The sequence below is a fragment of the Ascaphus truei genome, chromosome 15 (assembly GCF_040206685.1).
Source record: "Ascaphus truei isolate aAscTru1 chromosome 15, aAscTru1.hap1, whole genome shotgun sequence".
Classification (NCBI taxonomy): Eukaryota; Metazoa; Chordata; class Amphibia; order Anura; family Ascaphidae; genus Ascaphus; species Ascaphus truei.
Genome location: NC_134497.1, coordinates 1,890,512 through 1,909,247, shown reverse-complemented (window position 1 = coordinate 1,909,247; position 18,736 = coordinate 1,890,512). Strand labels below are relative to the sequence as shown.

The following is an 18,736-nucleotide window of genomic DNA, read 5'->3' as shown; positions in this document are numbered from 1 at the left end:
GTCCATTATAACATGGAGCCCTATAAGCTTCTGCCTGCCGCATTAGGCCTGGGACATAGACAGTTTGCCCGTGCGGAGGCGTGCTGAGGCTCAGGGAAAGCGGTGCTTTCCCTGGCCTTAGACAGTGCGCCGTCCGTGGGCGGGTCTGGGGGCGGGCCAATGACGTCACGGAGCTGGTTCGCCCTCATTGGGCGAACTGCTCACGTGACCGGCAAGCAGGAAAATCTGAAAACTTGGTGAGTCAGACGCTTCCGCAAGCGTGCGCGAGCCCCTGCTAAAGCCGCTCTCATTGCAGCTGCAGGGGCTCAGTGCCAAGTGGGAGTGCGGCTCAGCACGGCTCAGCACGGCTCACACTACTATGTCCCAGGCCTAACACAGGTTTTCAGCACAGCCTGGGTTGAAGTACAGAGCCAGTAACCCTCCTCACAGACAGCTTTTCAGTGGGTAAAAAAAAAGAAACTCCCAAACGGCAGTAAAGGGATCGCGCTGCTATAAATTCCACGTGAAATACGTACTGTGAATAATACTATAGGGATATAAATCGGGGTAGAAAAGTACAACACACATACAATAAGTGTAACGCAGAGAGGGAACAATACAGTGACCACAATGTGTGCCACAATGCTACAGGCAGAACTCCTTGTTCATCCCTCCAGGAGGAAGCGACCGCACAAGCTCCTCGTCAATATGTGTCTCCAAATATCCAGGGGCAGCAACCCACCACCTGGGAATTTAGGGGTAAAAAAAGAAAGCCAGAGAGGTGCGTTTGGTCAGGTGGTCGTTTTGTACCCAAAGTAGTTAGGCCGTCAGGGGAAGGTTTTGCATCGGTAGTGTGACCCTTCCACTCCTTGCTTAAAAGCAGCAATGCCAGACTCGGGGTCCGTTTTTTAGCAGCTTTGAGACCACCAGGGGGTCCTCTTGGAGTGGAAGGGTGTTTTTTTTATTTAATTTTCGCTCCAGGGACCCCCTTGTTCTGGAGATATTTCCTAGTGTCGGGCTGGCAGTGTTCTCCCCATTTGGGAATTCAATACGGATGCCAAACTGCGGGCCAATAGAAAGCAGGAACGGCCGCCGTTGGGGCTTCCTATTGGCCGGCTGTTCAGGGAAACCAGCGCGTCAGATTTAAAAATAACATGGTTCAGCGCCAGAGGATCCACCCGTTCCATTTCTGTGTATAAAAGGTTAATTAGGCAGGATTGTTGCTTTTAATGAATGGATAGTAATTCATTTTCTCTTGGACAAGGTCCCGTTAGGCCCTTATTCGATGACTGCTTCCCTGCACTGGAGAATATTTTAGTCCCATTAACTGGAGCAGAGCTAAACTCTTCTCAGCCCCGGGAAGGGGTTTCATATATGAAATTGGGCCTGGGTCCTTAAATATATGGCATAGTGACTCTCACCCTTCAGCGCCAGGAAAACTCCAAGGTAACCAACTTTCAAGGGTCCACCACCCCCAACTTGGGTTTATGGCTCAGGGTAAGAAAAAGTAGAATACACAAAATGAGGCTCAGCCAGCAAATTGGGATGCCCCTCGTATGGGATCTAAAGAATGAAAGCGTAGAAAATCTGGGTGCTACGGCAAACAAAAAGGATCTGGTCAGGAAACAAAGATAGTACATGGGCAATAACCCAGCACCTTCATCAGGGTTACCAAAACGTTGGATGACTGGTCAGATCATTAAATGACCTTTTTTTTTGTTGCATTTACTTGAGCTCTTGATTTTTAGTGCGCTGGGGTATTGCTAATTTACGAGGGTAATAAAAGCGAATGATCTTCTGTTAAACGACTTAAATACAACCTTTATTTGAAAGAGTTCTTGTGATGGTCCATGAAAGAAACGTGTGTTCAATAACCATTTCATATAATATCCGTGTGTGATCTTGTGCAAAAAACAAACGTATTGTGAATTCATTAAATTAGTCCCTCCAATTGACCAAAGGCCCCATGGTTTGGTCACTCGAATCAATGTGAATCTGCTCAGGAGACTCGCTCAATTAGCAAATAGGCACAACATAAGCTAAACACAATTCCCCATCCACTTCCCATAAAATAAGTTGTATAGAAGACAGACCAGCTCTCTCTCCCCCTCCATCTGGTAATTGTTTGATGGACTGATTATATTTCCACTAATTTTGGCCGATGATTTTGATTGAAAAATCCTCATCGTCAGTGTCGGCGGCTATACATGAAGCCCATTGGTGTGAGTACTTCATAGGAGGTGTCTGCATCCTAATAATTACCATTTGCATACAACTCTAAAAAAACAAAAAAACTAATTTGTTAGAGCCAAACAGGACCAGAAAAAAAAAAAACTCAGACGTGTGCATGGTTTTTTTTGTTTGTTTTTTTTTTTTACTGAAAAATCATTAATAAATTAACAAATATAAAAATTTACAAACACATGGGAAAATAATGCAATGACAGTATTTTTTCCCTCAAAGTGTCTCATTTTACATCTCAGTGCAAGGTAAACATCCTTCTGGTGCTACAGAACATAGCCATATTCTGGAAAAAGATGTCACAGTGTGAAACAAAAGCTATAATCTCATTCACCTTATTCATAACAGTACTAAATGCAGAATGTCAGTGTGGAATACATTTGTACAGTCGGTCAATGTAATAAGATAAAATATCGACCCCATATTGTCGTAACAACCTGTATGGCTTCTCAAGGCAACATTTGACATGGCATCCACAGGGTATACATACATTAACATACAAGGTTCTGAGGAGACCAGATACCAGCGCTCGCTCGTGGGTGTCCTGCTGAACCAACCTGCAACATATTAGTTCTTCTAGGAGTGAAGGACTTACAGCAGCATTGCCAACTACCAGGCTAGTGTTTATCCCAGACTCCGCTCGAGCAATGCGGCCGAGTAAGGGTTAATACATGTTCAAGTAGGCTTAGCTCCATTGTCATTCATCCAACTTCTAGGTGTCTCATGCAAGGTGGTTCAGAAGTGGACAGAGAGGTTCCAGCAGCCTGAATGCCAGAAGGTGGACTACTAGGAACCTTATTGGAAGTTGGGTTGGGGAAAAGGTGTCCAATTGTAGCAACAATTGTTTTTTTTCCCCCCTCAGACGGGCACCTTCTTCTGTAGCCCTGCATGGAGCCAGTCACTTCCACAAAGGTGACAGCTGCTAGAAAGATGGGGATGCTACTTGGGACCAAAGTAAACTAATGACCGTGGTATATTATTTCATTGGTTAACAGTAGATGGCAGACTGTTTCAAACCAAAAGCATCAAAGTCAGACAAGTATGTAAAATACGCTTTGAAAGTTTCTCCCAGAAATTATTGTAATCTGATTTTACACCTCAGATTTATGCTGCACCCTTGCCCGATTGGTCTTTTGATGGGGCAGGGGGGAGGGCATATATAAATTGGGGTGCACGTCTATAAAGTGTCTTTTCTTTGTTTTTTTTACAGCATTGGCCACCAATATTTTCCACCATTACACATGTCGTTTCCCCTAATTAACTCTGGCCCTACATGGGAAATCTAAACCAGAAAAAACAGGCTCAAAGTTTGACAAAAACATTTAAGTTTTAAATTATCCATTTTCAATTCAAAAGAAAATAAATAAAAATCAGCAGTGCGCATTCAGTTCACATTAAAAACAAATTAAACTTGATCACAAGAAATAACGACTGACCGATGACGAATGACCCGTTCCTGGTTCCCCAGAAGTCTGATTGAATAAAGCCAATCTGTGATGGGTTACCAGTACTTTAATCTAGTTTGGACTCTTGTGTTGATACTGCCAAGTGTGGCAGCTTTTTTTTTTTTACCCCAGCACCAAAATTGGAAAACAATAGTGAACAAATTCAGCAAAAAGACAGACATCAGATCTTCAAAATGACCAGGTTTGCTGCAAAAATCTATTTAAGTTTGAAATGTGCTTGGTGTTTAAGTTAATATTCAATACATTCTTTGCATGAAGCACAAAAAAAGCCTCAAGATTTACATAGTAAAAAGGGACAAAGGTGGAAGTGATAAGGCTCAAAATCTGAGTTGGGTCCAATATCAGCAATCTATAAAGACTGTGTATTGCATTAAGTCTGTCTGACTCAGCAGTATCATGTTCCCATGTGGAACATGTCCATCACATTAAAAAAAAAAACACATACCTATGCAAAATATATATTTCTGACAAACTTACCAACTGTGTCCAGGACGGCTTACACTCCTTTCATTCATGCCAATAAGAACTAGTACATGTTATTTATTAAACACAAAAAATTAGCAACGTACAACGAGGTTCGGTCGCTCACACCCACTACAGAACCGTTCTGTAAGAGGAGATCATTTGCCCAAAGAACCCAATACAAATGTAAACCGTGAAAAGTCAAAATAAGGCAAAATAAGGCAAAACAAAGATGCAATAAAAAAAAAAAAACCAACAACAATTTAAGAACATGGAATATGTGGCAACTATCTCAATAACTTAAAAAGAAACCTCCGTGGTTGCTACCGTCCAAGACTAAGAAAGAAGGAATGCAGACTCAATGACACCTATTCAATATGCTGGTACGGTGCCCACCCTTTTATTGGGGAAGATTTGGGCAGGACAGCTTCAGCATATTGAGTAGGGGTTCATGCACCATGGGGAGAGTTTAGAAAGAGACCATTCCATAGGCACAAACATTTCGTCTCTCGTTTAATCTTTACAACTAGTCAATGAATCCAACATGTGTACACTGCTTAACTCGAGCAAGAGGTCCAACCAAAACCCAGTGCGTTTTGTTCTCTTCAGATTAGAGGCTTGTGTCCGTATAGCACGCAACAGTTGGGGCCCCTGAATGAATTCTGCCATTGGATAATGGGCAAAGACCCAAAAGAGAAAGGGGCAAGATAACGGATCTACTTCAGCCTAATTTATACAGTAAAAATGCATATCAATAGTTTGATTCTGAACAGGGAAATGGGAAAAGACCACTTGGGATGTCACAATTTATGGAGTATAAATATTAGAGAATTAAGGAAACGGCTGTGTGTAAAATATAATGAAAATCACTAATGGATTGTTAAAACCAAAGAAGGCCACCACTGCACGTGAAATCCATGAATTACTTTGATTGCCAACCACAGCAAAATTCCAGATCCAGCAGGAAATGTCCCTCACTCAGAAATGTGGGCGGCGGGGTGTTAGGAAGCAGGTTTGGGGACCTTCTCGTGACGTGGGAATCCAGCCTTTACACTGTAACGACCTTCACTTCCCCCTGGTCAAGTTCAGTGGTTGGGAGATCATAGGAAACCATTCACCCTTCTTGTGTCCCATTGTTCTGAATAAGTGTTGTGTCTGGGCCATAAGGAACACATCTACTGGACACCATTTCCCGGCAGAGGGGCCGGTGTCACATTGCATTACTAGCCACTCTGACATTAAAGGGCTTAAACTAGCCATGTGGGGTGTCAGATCCAATGCCCAGATATTACATGTGATGCCCATATTCATCTGTACTGCCTCCGACGACTTGAATGAGCTGTAATGTGCCGAATGCATTATAACTGCTTAATATGTATGGTCCATGTGCAACTGGAACGGATCCACACTGCGACATTAGAACGTGCCGGAGCTTGGACCGCGCATCACTGGCCTATGTCAATTACCAAAATCACCATCAAGAAAATTGCCCGCTTTCATATTTCTCTATCCTGGAGAAGGGACAGATGTCATCTTCGTGGGTTCAGGGAGTCACAGAGATTTTAGCCAACAGGGAATCAGATCACCCCTTCTACAATCCAGTTATAAAACTGAAGAGGTCTCGAGATCAGCGTGGGCGCATGTGCCGAAAGGAGATTTGATAAAAGCCATTGAAAAAAAAAAAACTATTGTAAAACACACAACACTGGTTTCTTAGTCTATCGCTTCAACATTTGCTTCCAATACGATTTGCTTTACAATCACGCTAAGAAAATTCCTGTGGTTGACACAAAGGCAATTTCTGTTATAAATGACAAAATACATTTCTCTATGCCCAGCACTTAATGATCGGATATGTAAAACTTCCATTTTGAGTTAGCTAATTGTAAACAGAAAATGAAGTAGCAATTTACATAGCTTATTTACACTTACACTTCTTTAAGAAGTGATAAATATATATATATATATATATATATATATATATATATATATATATATATATATATATATATATATATATATATATATTGCAAGCAGGAAATTAAAAAAAGATACTTCAAAGAAACAGTTTGAAATCAGGTGGTTTGATCTTGGTGAAAGACAGCTGCCTTGCGGGTTTCATCTTCCATGAACATCCAAAAAGGGGTCATTTTAGCAACACTGACCGTGCTGACCAGACGAAATCACCGCAATGTTATCAATTTTCCACATACAGACTGGACACACACAAGTTGGAATAAAATAAAAGAAGCAGCAGGATTGGTATTCTTCAGAACGCGCACTTCAGTCTGGATCACGACGTTCCCAAGCAGGGTTTGGGGTTTGCCGATTCTGGACGAGTCCGCACTTCCAGGTGCTCTTCAACAGTGATCGTTGGTGTTGGCCAATGTCCTCGGAAAGAGAATGTCCCGCGTGTTCGCTCGGCGAAGGACACCACATACGTGATTAGGTTTTCGCAGCACTTAATAATCACTCACCAGAGCCAGCTCTGGAGTCAGATGCACAGTTATGTTCTTATACAAGGCGTTGTACGTGATGTTTGGGGAATAGTTCAAGTTATTTAGGCCGTCCATGCTTTGTCTCTCTTTTGATCTTCTCAGCAATGCATATCTGACAAAATAAGAGAGAGACCGGAAGATAATTGGTTATGCTCATAATGCAAATTGAACTAATGACTATTATTTTAATAGGTTTGAAACCAGGCGATTAGTACTTAAAAAAGATCAAATGTCAAACCATAAATATAACATTTAAAATATTTTTGAAAGCAAAGTAGTTTTTTTTATTTTGATTTACAAATTGGATTCTGACTGCTGTATTATTGTGTATATACTGTGTATTTATATGGGGGTCAAATCTAAGTCCGTCCCCCTTTTATCAAGCACCAATTACGTAATTTAATAATACCAACGCAGGTTTTATTTAGTCATTAGTTCAGGATGGTCTGGGACGGTACTGTCCTTTTGCTGTAGAGTAGATGTTAACATGTGTATTAACACTGTAGCGTTATGCACCTAAAACTATACCCAACATGCAAGCTTTACTGTACATACGGTCAATTACATTATGAAGTGTAATAAGTTTTGATCATATTTGGATGGGGAAAAAAAAAAAAATCTCAAATGAAACCCTTTCTAAACATCCATAGAGATAAATGTGTTATCACCTTAGAAAGCTATATTACCATTGTTTGAGTAGATTGTGCTTGTGCCAGGTGTGTGAAACCGAATACCCCCTGCACATTTCAGCCTTCCCTCGGCTCATACTACGAACAAGATCCCATTAGGGTAATACAACACTTGATATCTTGATCTATTATTCATGTATTGCTCGGTGTGTGCGCTTTTACCAACTTTGCATCGCTGCATTCACCTAACCTTTTGAGCACCCAAAGACGGAGCTAGTACATCATGGGCTTTAGCCCCTCGGGTCCCCCATGGTATAGTTACTATGTGATGGGCTTTAGCCCCTCGGGTCCCCCATGATATAGTTACTATGTGATGGGCTTTAGCCCCTCGGGTCCCCATGATATAGTTACTATGTGATGGGCTTTAGCCCCTCGGGTCCCCCATGGTATAGTTACTATGTGATGGGCTTTAGCCCCTCGGGTCCCCCATGGTATAGTTACCTGAAGAAGTAGCAGTTCCACGCCCGGAATGGGGGTTATTAATAATCTGCCCAGAACTGTCCAGGATCTCAGAAGGGACCCGAAATAGCAGGATCGCATGGATAGTGCTCAACAAGGTAAACTGTCCCAGACAAGTATTTCCCTCAGTAACAAGTGCACGCACCTCCCAGGAGAGTTCAGAGAGTGATCGCATGGAAGGAACAATGTTCCACCTTATTGTATATATGAATGACGTGTTCCCAAGCCAGGAAATATTGAATAAACATTGAGGTTATACTATAAAACCTCCTGGCACCCATCATCATCATCACCCAGCCGACCCCATCCTACACCCTGGGGCAAGGTCATCTATTCTGATGTAAACAGACCCCATACCCCGCCGCAGCCTCCCCAGGGAGCCGGGCAGGGAGAGAGGAATAAATGCATCGATATAGAATATTAAAAGCACACAGCCTGCAACTTCTGATTTTAACATTTGTTTGGCACACGAGTATCAACTTCAATCCTTACAAATAACATCATTACGCTACAGGACACATTGCAACATAAAGGAATATTCCCCACCATAGTGCCTTTTTTTTTTTTTTTTTTTTTTCAAACTCACGTCTTAATAATACGGTGTTCCAGTGACACGAATATTTAATTAAACAGATGCCTAAATGTGCAGGCTCGCAGAACACACCACGTGGAACTCGTTACCCACTGAGATTGTGATGGCTCCAAATTTTGGCAGATTACTCCCTGGATCAACATCCTTCTCATTGTGTACAATTTGCCTTCTTCTGGATCACTATACTGCAAGTACAGATATAGGATAAAGGATCTGTCGTATAAACTTAGCACAGGTTGAACTTGGACGTATATGTCTTTTTTCATCTACTATGTGACAGATCTCTGATGTTTCAGAGCTGTGCATACTATCATTTCCTCTGTGATACAAGCAGCAATCCACCCGAACCAACCTGCATTTTATTTTACAGGATTGGGTTTCCCAGGGCTGAAATAATGTGCTTGTCTCAGGGGGACCTCAGGTGTTCTTCTTCACAAATTCTCACCTGCCTAGGAACTGGACTTCACCTCGATGGTGATGGGGAATGGATTTATATTTTCCCAGCTCTCCTTCTGGCCGCGTCACTGCGTATCCTGCATTCTGCACCCTATTAAAAATAAAATAAAACGAGGTACAACGGGTAAGAATGAGCAAGTCGGGGTTTTCCAGCAGGCCTATAGACTAGCGTACAAAATCAAGTATGACCAGAAAGTTGTGGTGTTAACAGCAAGACTTCCCAAGGATACCAGAAAGGTCAGCGGCACATTGCATGTGACTTGCTAAAGTCATGTTAAAGAAGCAACGCCTTCCCAAAAGCCTCCATTAGTTTAACTCAATGTAAGAATCTTGCCCTCTGAGCAGCAGGGCCGGTGTGATATGTCTGTGCCGGCGTGACGTGTCTGAGCCGGTGTGATATATCTGTGCCACTGCACCGAGCCTGGCGGTTACTGGGGCCTCACGCTCTTCTCCATGACAATTACACTGATTGCCGGGGGGGAATTGTGGGGCCTCTGTAACTCGCTTACCTTCTCTGGAGGTGGCATCTCCTGCATAGTTCAGTCATCATGACTCCCCGATGTCCAATGGCATCAGGTTGCCATGCCAACGGGATGCCGCATGGCAATGCAATGCCATTGGACATCTCGGAACCATGACAGGACTATGCAGGGGAAGATTCCGCCGCCACCGACGGTAAGATCCGAGGCCCAACCCATGTCCCTGCACCGAACCCCGCAAACATCTCTGCTGAGTCTGTCCTGTACTCTCTCCCACATGTTTTGCTAGTGTTACAAAGCTGCGCTCTGGGGAGAGCACGAAGACAGAGGTGATTACACTCTGCTCATATTACTTGACCTCTCTGCAGCATTTGACACCGTGGACCACCCTCTTCTCCTTCACATTCTCCATACTCTTGGTATTCGGAACAAAGCTCTATCCTGGATCTCATCCTACCTCTCCCGTCGTACTTTCAGTGTCTCTTCTGCTAACACCTCCTCCGGCTCTATCGATCTCTCTGTGGGGGTACCCCATGGCCCTGTCCTGGGACCCCTTCTCTTTTCTCTGTACACACTTTCTCTAGGTGACCTAATCACATCTCGTGTTCAAATATCACCTCTATGCTGACGAAACACACATTTGCTTTTCTACCCCTGACCTTACACCTGCTATACAGACCAAAGTTTCTGAATGTCTCTGCGATATCATTCTGGATGGCCCTCCGCCGACTGAAACATGGCAAAAACCGAGCTCCTCATACTTCCTCCCAAACCTGGCCCTACCACCTCCTTCCACATTAATGTTGGAAGTACAATCATTCACCCAGTAGCCCAAGCACGCTGCCTAGGGGTCACACTCTACTCCTTTCTCACATTCAAAAGGTATTTAAAACCTGTTGCTTTTTCCTCCACAATATCACAAAGATACGTCCTTTCCTCTGTTGCTTGACTGTTAAAACTCTGACTCAGGCCCTCATTCTCTCCTGTTCGATTACTGCAACCTCCTGCTGTCCGGCCTTCCTGCCTCTCACCCATCTCCCCTACAATCTATCCTAAATGCTGCTGCCAGAATCACGCTACTCTTTCCTAGATCTGTCTCAGCATCTCCCCTCCTGAAATCCCTCTCCTGGCTTCCGATCAAATCCCGCATCTCACACTCCATTCTTCTCCTCACTTTTAAAGCTTTACACTCTTCTGCCCCTCCTTACATCTCAGCCCTAATTTCTCGCTATGCACCATACCGACTTGTGTTCTGCTCAAGGATGTCTTCTTTCTACCTCTTTTGTATCTAAAGCCCTCTCGCACCTTAAACCTTTTTCACTGACTGCCCCACACCTCTGGAATGCCCTTCCCCTCAATAACCAACTAGCACCCTCCCTATCCACCTTTAATACCCACCTTAAGACACACCTGCTTTAAGAAGCATATGAATAGCACAGTGGCTGAAACTATACACGATACATAAAGCTTGGCCCCCTGCAGACGCACTTACCAGAACTCCCTCCTACTGTCTGTACGTTCTTCCTACCAATTAGATTGTAAGTTCATCTGAGCAGGGACTCTTCTTCCTAAATGTTACTTTTATGTCTAAAGAACTTATTCCCATGAATGTATTTGTATTATTTGCCATTTATATGTTTGTCACGTGTATTACTGCTGTGACACACTATGTACATTAATGGTGCTATATAAATAAAGACATAACACACACACACACACTTTAACCCCCTGGACACTTAATATTTCAAACGCTTGTCTGAATTGGCAATTTTTTTCAAATAAACCATGCTGGGAAATGAATAATGCCGCTTTAAGGTTAATCATTTATACTTGTAGATTTTTTATTTATTTTAAAGTTGCAATTTTTGTAACAAACTTTGCTTTTAATTGCAGAATTGATGTAAATATAATATAACTGGTATATGAGGTTGAGTCCAAGGCTTTACAAGGACCATAAGGAAATAAAAAGTATTATTTGATTCTTTGTCACTATCTTAACCCAGACTGTTAATGTTTCTATGTACGTTCAGGTTGCCAAACAGTTCTTTACCTAATGAGTAACTATAAAAGCTTCCTGTAACACAATGAATAGCAGCATTGTGTTTTCCTTTGTGTGTGTGTTACATACAGGTTCACTTCTTCATATAGACCAGGAGTGGCCAACTCCAGTCCTCAAGGGCACCAACAGGTCAGGTTCTAAGGATATCACTGCTTCAGCACAGGTGGCTGTCGTTGACAGAGCCACCTGTGCTGAAGCAGGGACATCATGAAAACTGCCCCTGCTCTAGAGATTTTAACGTAGACCTAAAAGTTCAAAGAACTGCTCTTAGAGGAGCCGGCCAGCTATGGAGGGACCAGCAGAGGGCATGCATACCTATTCCAGAGGTCATCGTCTTCCCCGCCCCATCCCCAGAAAGCATTCGGGAAACCATTGATTTTCCGAAACTGCTCCACCGTCAAACCGCTCACCCCTCCGAAAAACTCGTTGTAAGGAAGTCTGCGCACAGAAACACAAAGTGAAGCATTATTATTATATTATTAATAATAAAAAGTCATGCACAAACTGCAGCGTCTGCCAACACTCACGTCCTGCACCATCACGGCTCAGTCACTGGCTCAGTTGAAGGCTGAGCCACCTGTGCAGAAGCAGGGAAACCTGACCTGTTGGTAGCTCTTGAGGACTGGAGCTAGCCACCCCTGCAATACATGGTCTCTTCTGCCTGCTGCCCAGGGTAATGCATAGACCAACAATCCCTCCACCCACCAGGGGACAAACTACAACCCCAATGTACTCGAGGGTCTAAATGGGATATCCAACAGCGCGGCTTCCACATGGTGCACAGGTACCCGATATATATATGTCTGGGAACTTCTAGTCTGCGAGTAATCCTGTGTCACGTCAAGGTTAATAAGTAAAAGATCTAAAATAAAAATAATCCGAGGGCAGTTCCCCCGGAGAAAGCAGAAGAATGTGTATACACAGATATGTAAACATGGTCAAACATGGCTTCTTTCCCCCTTAGGCTAAGGCCCCGCTCCCTCAGTCAGCGCGCCCGCTCTGCAGACAGGCGGGGCGCTGACAGCCACCGACCGCGATATGCGGTCTGTAGGGAGCGGGGTTTGAGCGGAGGGACCCGCTCCATTATTATACATCCCCCTCGAAGCGGCGTCGCTGTTGCGAACTGAGCCATCCTGTTCCTCTTCTGGCAGATCGCGCATGGAGCGCCCTACGGGAGCGCAAAACGCAATCTCCGGCTACAAAACAAACTGAAAAGCCAAAGGGTTAAAAAAAAAAAACAGAAGAAGAAGAAGGCCAAATCCAAAACTTACAGGTACATGTATTTGTCCAGCTTGGCTGCAAAGTGCCGGGGCATGTGCTGACAGCCGTAGTAATTGCGATCGTTTTCTGGTATATGATCCACGTCGTGAAATATCAAACAGTCCCAGGCCAGATCTTTCATTGCCTCCTCAAAGCCGATGTTGAAAAGCATGGCCCGATTAAATGGCTGGTTCCCAGCCTGCAAGGATAAAACAGCGCGGGTCGGAATCTACCAGCTCTTTCATCCAGCTGTTTTATTTACATTACTAGTATGCGCTATACCAAATATATACCATGGCTGCATGTGTACGCGGATACCAAGTATACAGAGTTTTACCTTTTCATTAGGGGGGGGGCGACATTTTCCGAACGATATAAAATTAATTGTGGTGGATTTATTTGACATGTTGATTTGAAATACATTAAAAAAAATAGAGAAATGGGGAAGGAAAGATCTTTAAAAAAATTATTTAGCTACTGTAGCAAAGACAATAAAATATATTTCATTAATAAGGGACCTTAGCATGCAAGCACGTTAGAGAGATAGCTCGCACAAATAAAAGCATTTCATTAGCCACAGAACGGTATCGTCTATTCATTTTTGAATATTGAAGCTCGGCTAACACGGTACAGACACCTCTATACTGTATATACATACATACATATCCCTGAAGCAGGGATATCCTGAAAACCTGACCTGTTGGTAGCTCTTGAGGTGAGTGTGTGTCAGTTTGAGTTCACACACTGTCAACCAGTTAATACATCTGTTTGTGTGTAAAGCAGCAGTTAAAGTTCATTTTTGTATTTATTTTTTAGTTTCCTCTGATGCTCCGTTCAGGAGAAATAAACGTTTGAAATATTCAGGTTAAAATGGAGCTCTCCCCAGAGGTAACCTCAGAAGCCAGGGATTGACAGAGATATATAGATATATACTAGACATGTATACATACACATATACACTAGATATCTATCTATAACTCTAACACGCGTTAGCATGCTGAAGTCCCTTATTAATGAAATATTTTTTGTCTTTGGGGAAAGTACAGTAGCTAAATATTTTGTGTGTGTAAATATTTTGTGTGTGTAAATAAATGTGTGTGTGTGTGTGTGTGTGTGTGTGTGTGTGTGTGTGTGTGTGTGTGTGTGTGTGTGTGTGTGTGTGTGTGTGTGTGTGTGTGTGTGTGTGTGTGTGTGTGTGTGTATATATATATATATATATATATATATATATATATATATATATATATATATATATATATATATATATATATATATATATATATATATATATATATATATATATATATATCGTATATCTAGAGATATATACTGTATCTATACATACACACATACACATTTCTGCTATCATTACAAAGTTGTTAAAATAACCTTTTTTAAATTAAAAATATAAATAGCAAGCCCACGGAACGGTTTAGATCTTTTGATGGAACGTTACAGGTAAGAGATTTAAAGGTCAGAAAAAAGACAAAACACAAGGAAATAGTTGGAATGAAATCAGACATATGCAAAAATATAACAACTGTGTGACACGTTGTAAACCAGGCGTGGCCAACTCCAGTCCTCAAGAGCCACCAACAGGTCAGGTTTACAGGATCTCTCTACTTGTTACTGTGACGGCGCATTTTGTCACCATGGTAACAGGATGGCATGGTGCTGGGACGTCCCGTTGTCGTGGCAACACAATGGCATTTGCCAACGCAGAGCCATGATGGATCCCTGGAGGGGGAGATACCGCTGGAGAAGGCAAGAGTTCGAGGCGCCCGTGCGCTCAGTTTCATTGCTGTGGGGGAGAACACGGGGCTTCTGTAACCGCGGGGCCCGGTGCACGGGCACCGGCCATACCCTCCGCCAGAAAGGGCGTTAAGTGCCGTGGGGCAAAGGTCTGACCTACCTGCTCAATGACATAGAATGCAAACTGCAGGCGCTGCCGCTGCAGCATCGGAACCAGGTGTCTGAACAGGACGGGGAGGTGCTCGTGGCGATTTCTGAACGGGATGAGAATGGCAACCTGGAGGGAGACAAGACAAAATATATACTTTGTGTGATATCACACGCGCGCACACACACACGCACGCACGCACACGCACGCACGCACATCCTCAGGGACAGGGGATCCATCACTTTTGCCAACACCTGGTCGTTCCCTGCATCTTCCTACGCGGGATTTGCCATCCTATGCTGGAGCTTGGGCGATAGGACAATGTAGAATTGTGACATCGGCCAGAAAGCGGGGAGGAGAAGTTAGCCGGGATTTGCACCGAGCTTACTGGACTCCGGCCAATTCTGTATGACGACAGCTGGTAGAACAAGGTTGGCAAAATCAAGGTGATCCAATGTCATCGGCTAAGAACTTCAGCCGCCGGACACACCAAGCTTCCGGCTTTATTCACCGTTAGCTGCGATTCATCCTGCGACGTGTTAATCACAACTAGAGACATTTTAATTTTTATTTTTTAAAACTCTAATTTTAAAGGGCGGGGCAGCGTTTTCACCACAGAAAACAGCCAATAGTATTCGTATGGGAAATTTGGACAATTTTTCGCACTTATTTATTTTACAGCAAAGTGTATTTTGCCATCTCTAAAATTCAATTTCCCGCCATCGTATTTTGTTCAATGCCGTTTATTGATCTTCTTTAATATCGAAGTTATTCATTCCCCCTACAACACCACTAGTTACACAATACAGAGGTGTGAAGTTGTTTCTGCCCTGTACAGTTTGACGCTCTAACAGCGAGACCAAGAATAAACACCATTGCATAATTAGTCATGTACACTCCATATGCTAATAATAATAATAATAATAATTATTATATTAATGGGGTTTACCTTCCATCGGGGAATACAATCACTGGGTTTCCAGTGTCCTCCAACCCGGATGAAATCCTTCCCAAACAGCTGGTGTACGTCATTCAATTGGAGCTCACTCATATTCACATCGATCGGTCCTTCTGAAAAGGAAGAAATAGCATTAGCGTCCAGAACGCGCGTTCCCAAGCAGTCCGCGGGCCGGAGGTATTAGAACGCCAACAGGATCGCCTGCCAATGCAATGCCACAGTGGCAGGTTAAAGGGGTAAGCCCTCCTGGGGGCCAGGCCTTACATGCTCAGTGGGCAAGATGCTAACATTATCGGAGTTAAACTCATACAGGCTTCTGGGGGAGGGGGGTGTTGCTGCTTTAACCCCTTGAATGTCAGGTATCTTCCCAATCATGTGATCACTTGGGATAGCGGCCGCAGGAAACACATCTCCCCTCCCCCCCCCCCAATGATGTGAGCGGACAAGGGAGGATGCGCCCCTTCCGATCGAGAGACCCCCGGGAAATTGAGCATTTATAGCATGATGTTCTGTGTCATCATAGGGCACCTCGTGATGTTCTGGCTACGTCTTGGGGAAGGCAAAGTGTGAACCTAGTAAGGTCTCTGTCCCTAATAACTCCGCACACCAGCAAGACACCACAAATCTGCCCGACAGAGTAACCCGCGGGTTTGTAACACCACGACACGAGTTATCTTGGAATGTGATGAGAATCGTTACATGAACTAAACTCCATAAAAGAAAACTGAAGTCACAACACAACCACAAAGGTAACGCCCGTGTTAATCTACTTCTACATTTCCATTTCAACCCCTAATCTCTGCGCCTCAAAATACCAAAATCTGGTCCCATTTTTAGATTTCGCATTGTGGGGGTTATCTGGCCCTTTGGTAATGAGCAATAAAATTAGCCGCGCGTTTTCAGGCAGCACGTTATTTCCCACGATTTACAAATAGTTTAAAAACCACAGCATTTAAAAGTGGCATTTTGCAGCCAACAAGAAATTGACACCAATAATTACAGTGACTCACTCATAGAAGGGATCCTCTCGGGACAGGGCTGGTTCGGAAGATAGGTAAAGTCTTCAGGGAGAAAAGTTGTTGTTTGAAGATATGATTCATTGTGGTTAAAGTCAAGTGGGTAATCTAACAAAAAGAAGTTGAAAGATCAAAGCTCTTTGTATTATGTTGAAATGCAAATTATTTTACTCCTATAGCACTAATAAACAATGTTGAATTAAATACACACACCCACACGGAAAAAATTATACAGCGCAACCCCGTTATAACGCAGTGTTTGGGGTCCAAAGAATCACATCGCGATAAGCGGATCGCGTTAGAAAATTCTAGCCATAAACTTATACATGCTACAGTATCAATTTCATATGTCTTGTTTTAGCGCGCGAGAATTGCCCCCGTCAGGGGTTCCGCGGCCGCCGGAAACCAGCAAGGTAGCAAACCTGCATGGTACTGTATATATGTATATCACGTGTTCAGAAGAAAAACTCCTCATTACATATATATATATATATATGTACATTTCATTTTGTTCGTGTTTAATACCCATTCACGATTTCTGGTGTATGTGGGATTTGTCACATGTTCTTGTATGTCACAATTATGTGGTAACAGTATTTCCCAATTCGTAGCGCACTATATTTCATGTGCCAACTGAAACCAGTTAATCAACGATCTTCAATTTGATGCAAATCATGAGCCAGAATAAAACGAAGAATTTAGCAGATATTCGTTTGCAGACAGCGCTCAGAAATGGCTTATTTTTTGGTTGCTGCTGAAGAAGGTTAGGAAAGAGTGAAGTTAAGTTTCCCAAAATCACAAGAATAGCCGGCATTGGTATTGTAACAAGGTTCACCTATTCCTCACCGGGTTACGCCCTCATGCAATAAAATCAACAAGATCCTAGGAGAGACGTGAGCGCATTACTCCCAAAACCCAAAGATTGTGGTTGAGATTGTAGTTGGTATAAACATACCTGAGTCGTTGCTGCTGCTGTTTCTCCGAGCGTACGCACTGCGTACCACCTGCTCGTACACCTGAGCCCCTATTGTTCTCATGTTCTCCCGGATGATGATGCCTCGTGCTTGCATCATAAAGAGGTAAGTGTTTACTGCAGGGAAAACAAACACAGTGGTCAAATTCCATAAAAGGAGGAACAGGACATGATGTTGGCGCATTTAAATGGTCGCCCACAAAAAATAGGAAGACCTGCGTTTTAATGGTTACATATGCCCCCTCCTTTTCTTTGGGTTTCACACAAGGTCTATGAGCTTTTAGGAACAAACAAGCTTTATGGGTTACCCGTGGAGTATCAGCATTGTAAATGGTGACCACCTTGATTGCCCTTATGATGTATGCATGTAAACTACACTTGTGACGTCCAGTGGCGGTCACCATCATTCTGTTCATCTTCAAGAGAACATTGCGCCAACCTTTCTCCGGACACGGTGAACGTGGTCATTGGGGTAGCAGGATCCTTCCACAAATGATCACATGGTTGTGATGCCGGACAGCACATCCTAATCTTGTGGCACTGCAAAGGTCAATCTTGGGGTGAGGAATGCAGCCTGCAGATTACACTGCGGCCTTGTCTCCTCCCCGAGATATGGACCCCATGGTCCTGCTACTACCTGCTCCTTAAGGACACAACCCTTGCCCTACACCCGCTGGATTACTGTTGTTGAGTTGCCAACCTTATGTTAACAGCCCCTTCACTGGACATTGTACGGCCCTCTGGGAGTAAGAGAGTTTATTAATTAAATTTAGGCGAAAAATGTCTTTAAAAAATAAATAAAAGATTCATGTGTTGTAAATATTTGAACACCGTAAACTTGAGGGTTCTAGCATTTGCCTGCTGGTTCTAGTACTGTCCCCCACAATTAAGTCAATGGGAGTCGCCATGTGAATATCCCAACTGGCACTATCACAGCTTAATGGAAAAGAAGCACCTCTTACTCCCCTCTCACTAATAATGTCACAAATTAACAAGGATTTAAAAAATAAATAAATAAAATGATTTAATTGGCCGAGCTTCCCACAAGTCTCGGAGTGTTTGGCCCATGTGACAACAATCTTGACACCGTGACCCTTTAAAAGTGATATCTCATGGGCCAAATTACCAGATTAGATAATGAAACAAATTAGACAGGTGAAAGCGAGGTGAGACGATTTATTCACACCCGATGCAAATCGAAGAACCAACTGAAAAACCCAGGCAGGATAACAGGACGATACGTCAGACA

General features: G+C 43.3%; 1 protein-coding gene across 1 annotated transcript; it reads right to left on the bottom strand.

Annotated features, from left to right (window-relative positions):
* Positions 1-2,330: 2,330 nt before the first annotated feature.
* Positions 2,331-17,644, bottom strand: B4GALT5 (beta-1,4-galactosyltransferase 5). The gene is made up of 8 exons (XM_075571267.1): positions 17,470-17,644; positions 16,509-16,622; positions 15,490-15,611; positions 14,553-14,669; positions 12,652-12,839; positions 11,696-11,818; positions 8,832-8,933; positions 2,331-6,758 (listed from the first exon to the last, which is right to left on the bottom strand). Exons 1-8 carry the CDS (start codon positions 17,585-17,587, stop codon positions 6,611-6,613), a joined length of 1,032 nt encoding a protein of 343 aa, XP_075427382.1. The 5' UTR covers positions 17,588-17,644; the 3' UTR covers positions 2,331-6,610.
* Positions 17,645-18,736: the final 1,092 nt, after the last annotated feature.

Excerpts from the sequence above, each read along its gene's own strand:
- B4GALT5 (XM_075571267.1), bottom strand. The coding sequence starts at position 17,587 with ATGATGCAAGCACGAGGCATCATCATCCGGGAGAACATGAGAACAATA. Across the intron at positions 16,623-17,469 it reads CAGCAGCAGCAACGACTCAG|ATTACCCACTTGACTTTAAC; the intron begins GTATGTTTATAC and ends TCTTTTTGTTAG. Across the intron at positions 12,840-14,552 it reads CATTCTATGTCATTGAGCAG|GCTGGGAACCAGCCATTTAA; the intron begins GTAGGTCAGACC and ends TTATCCTTGCAG.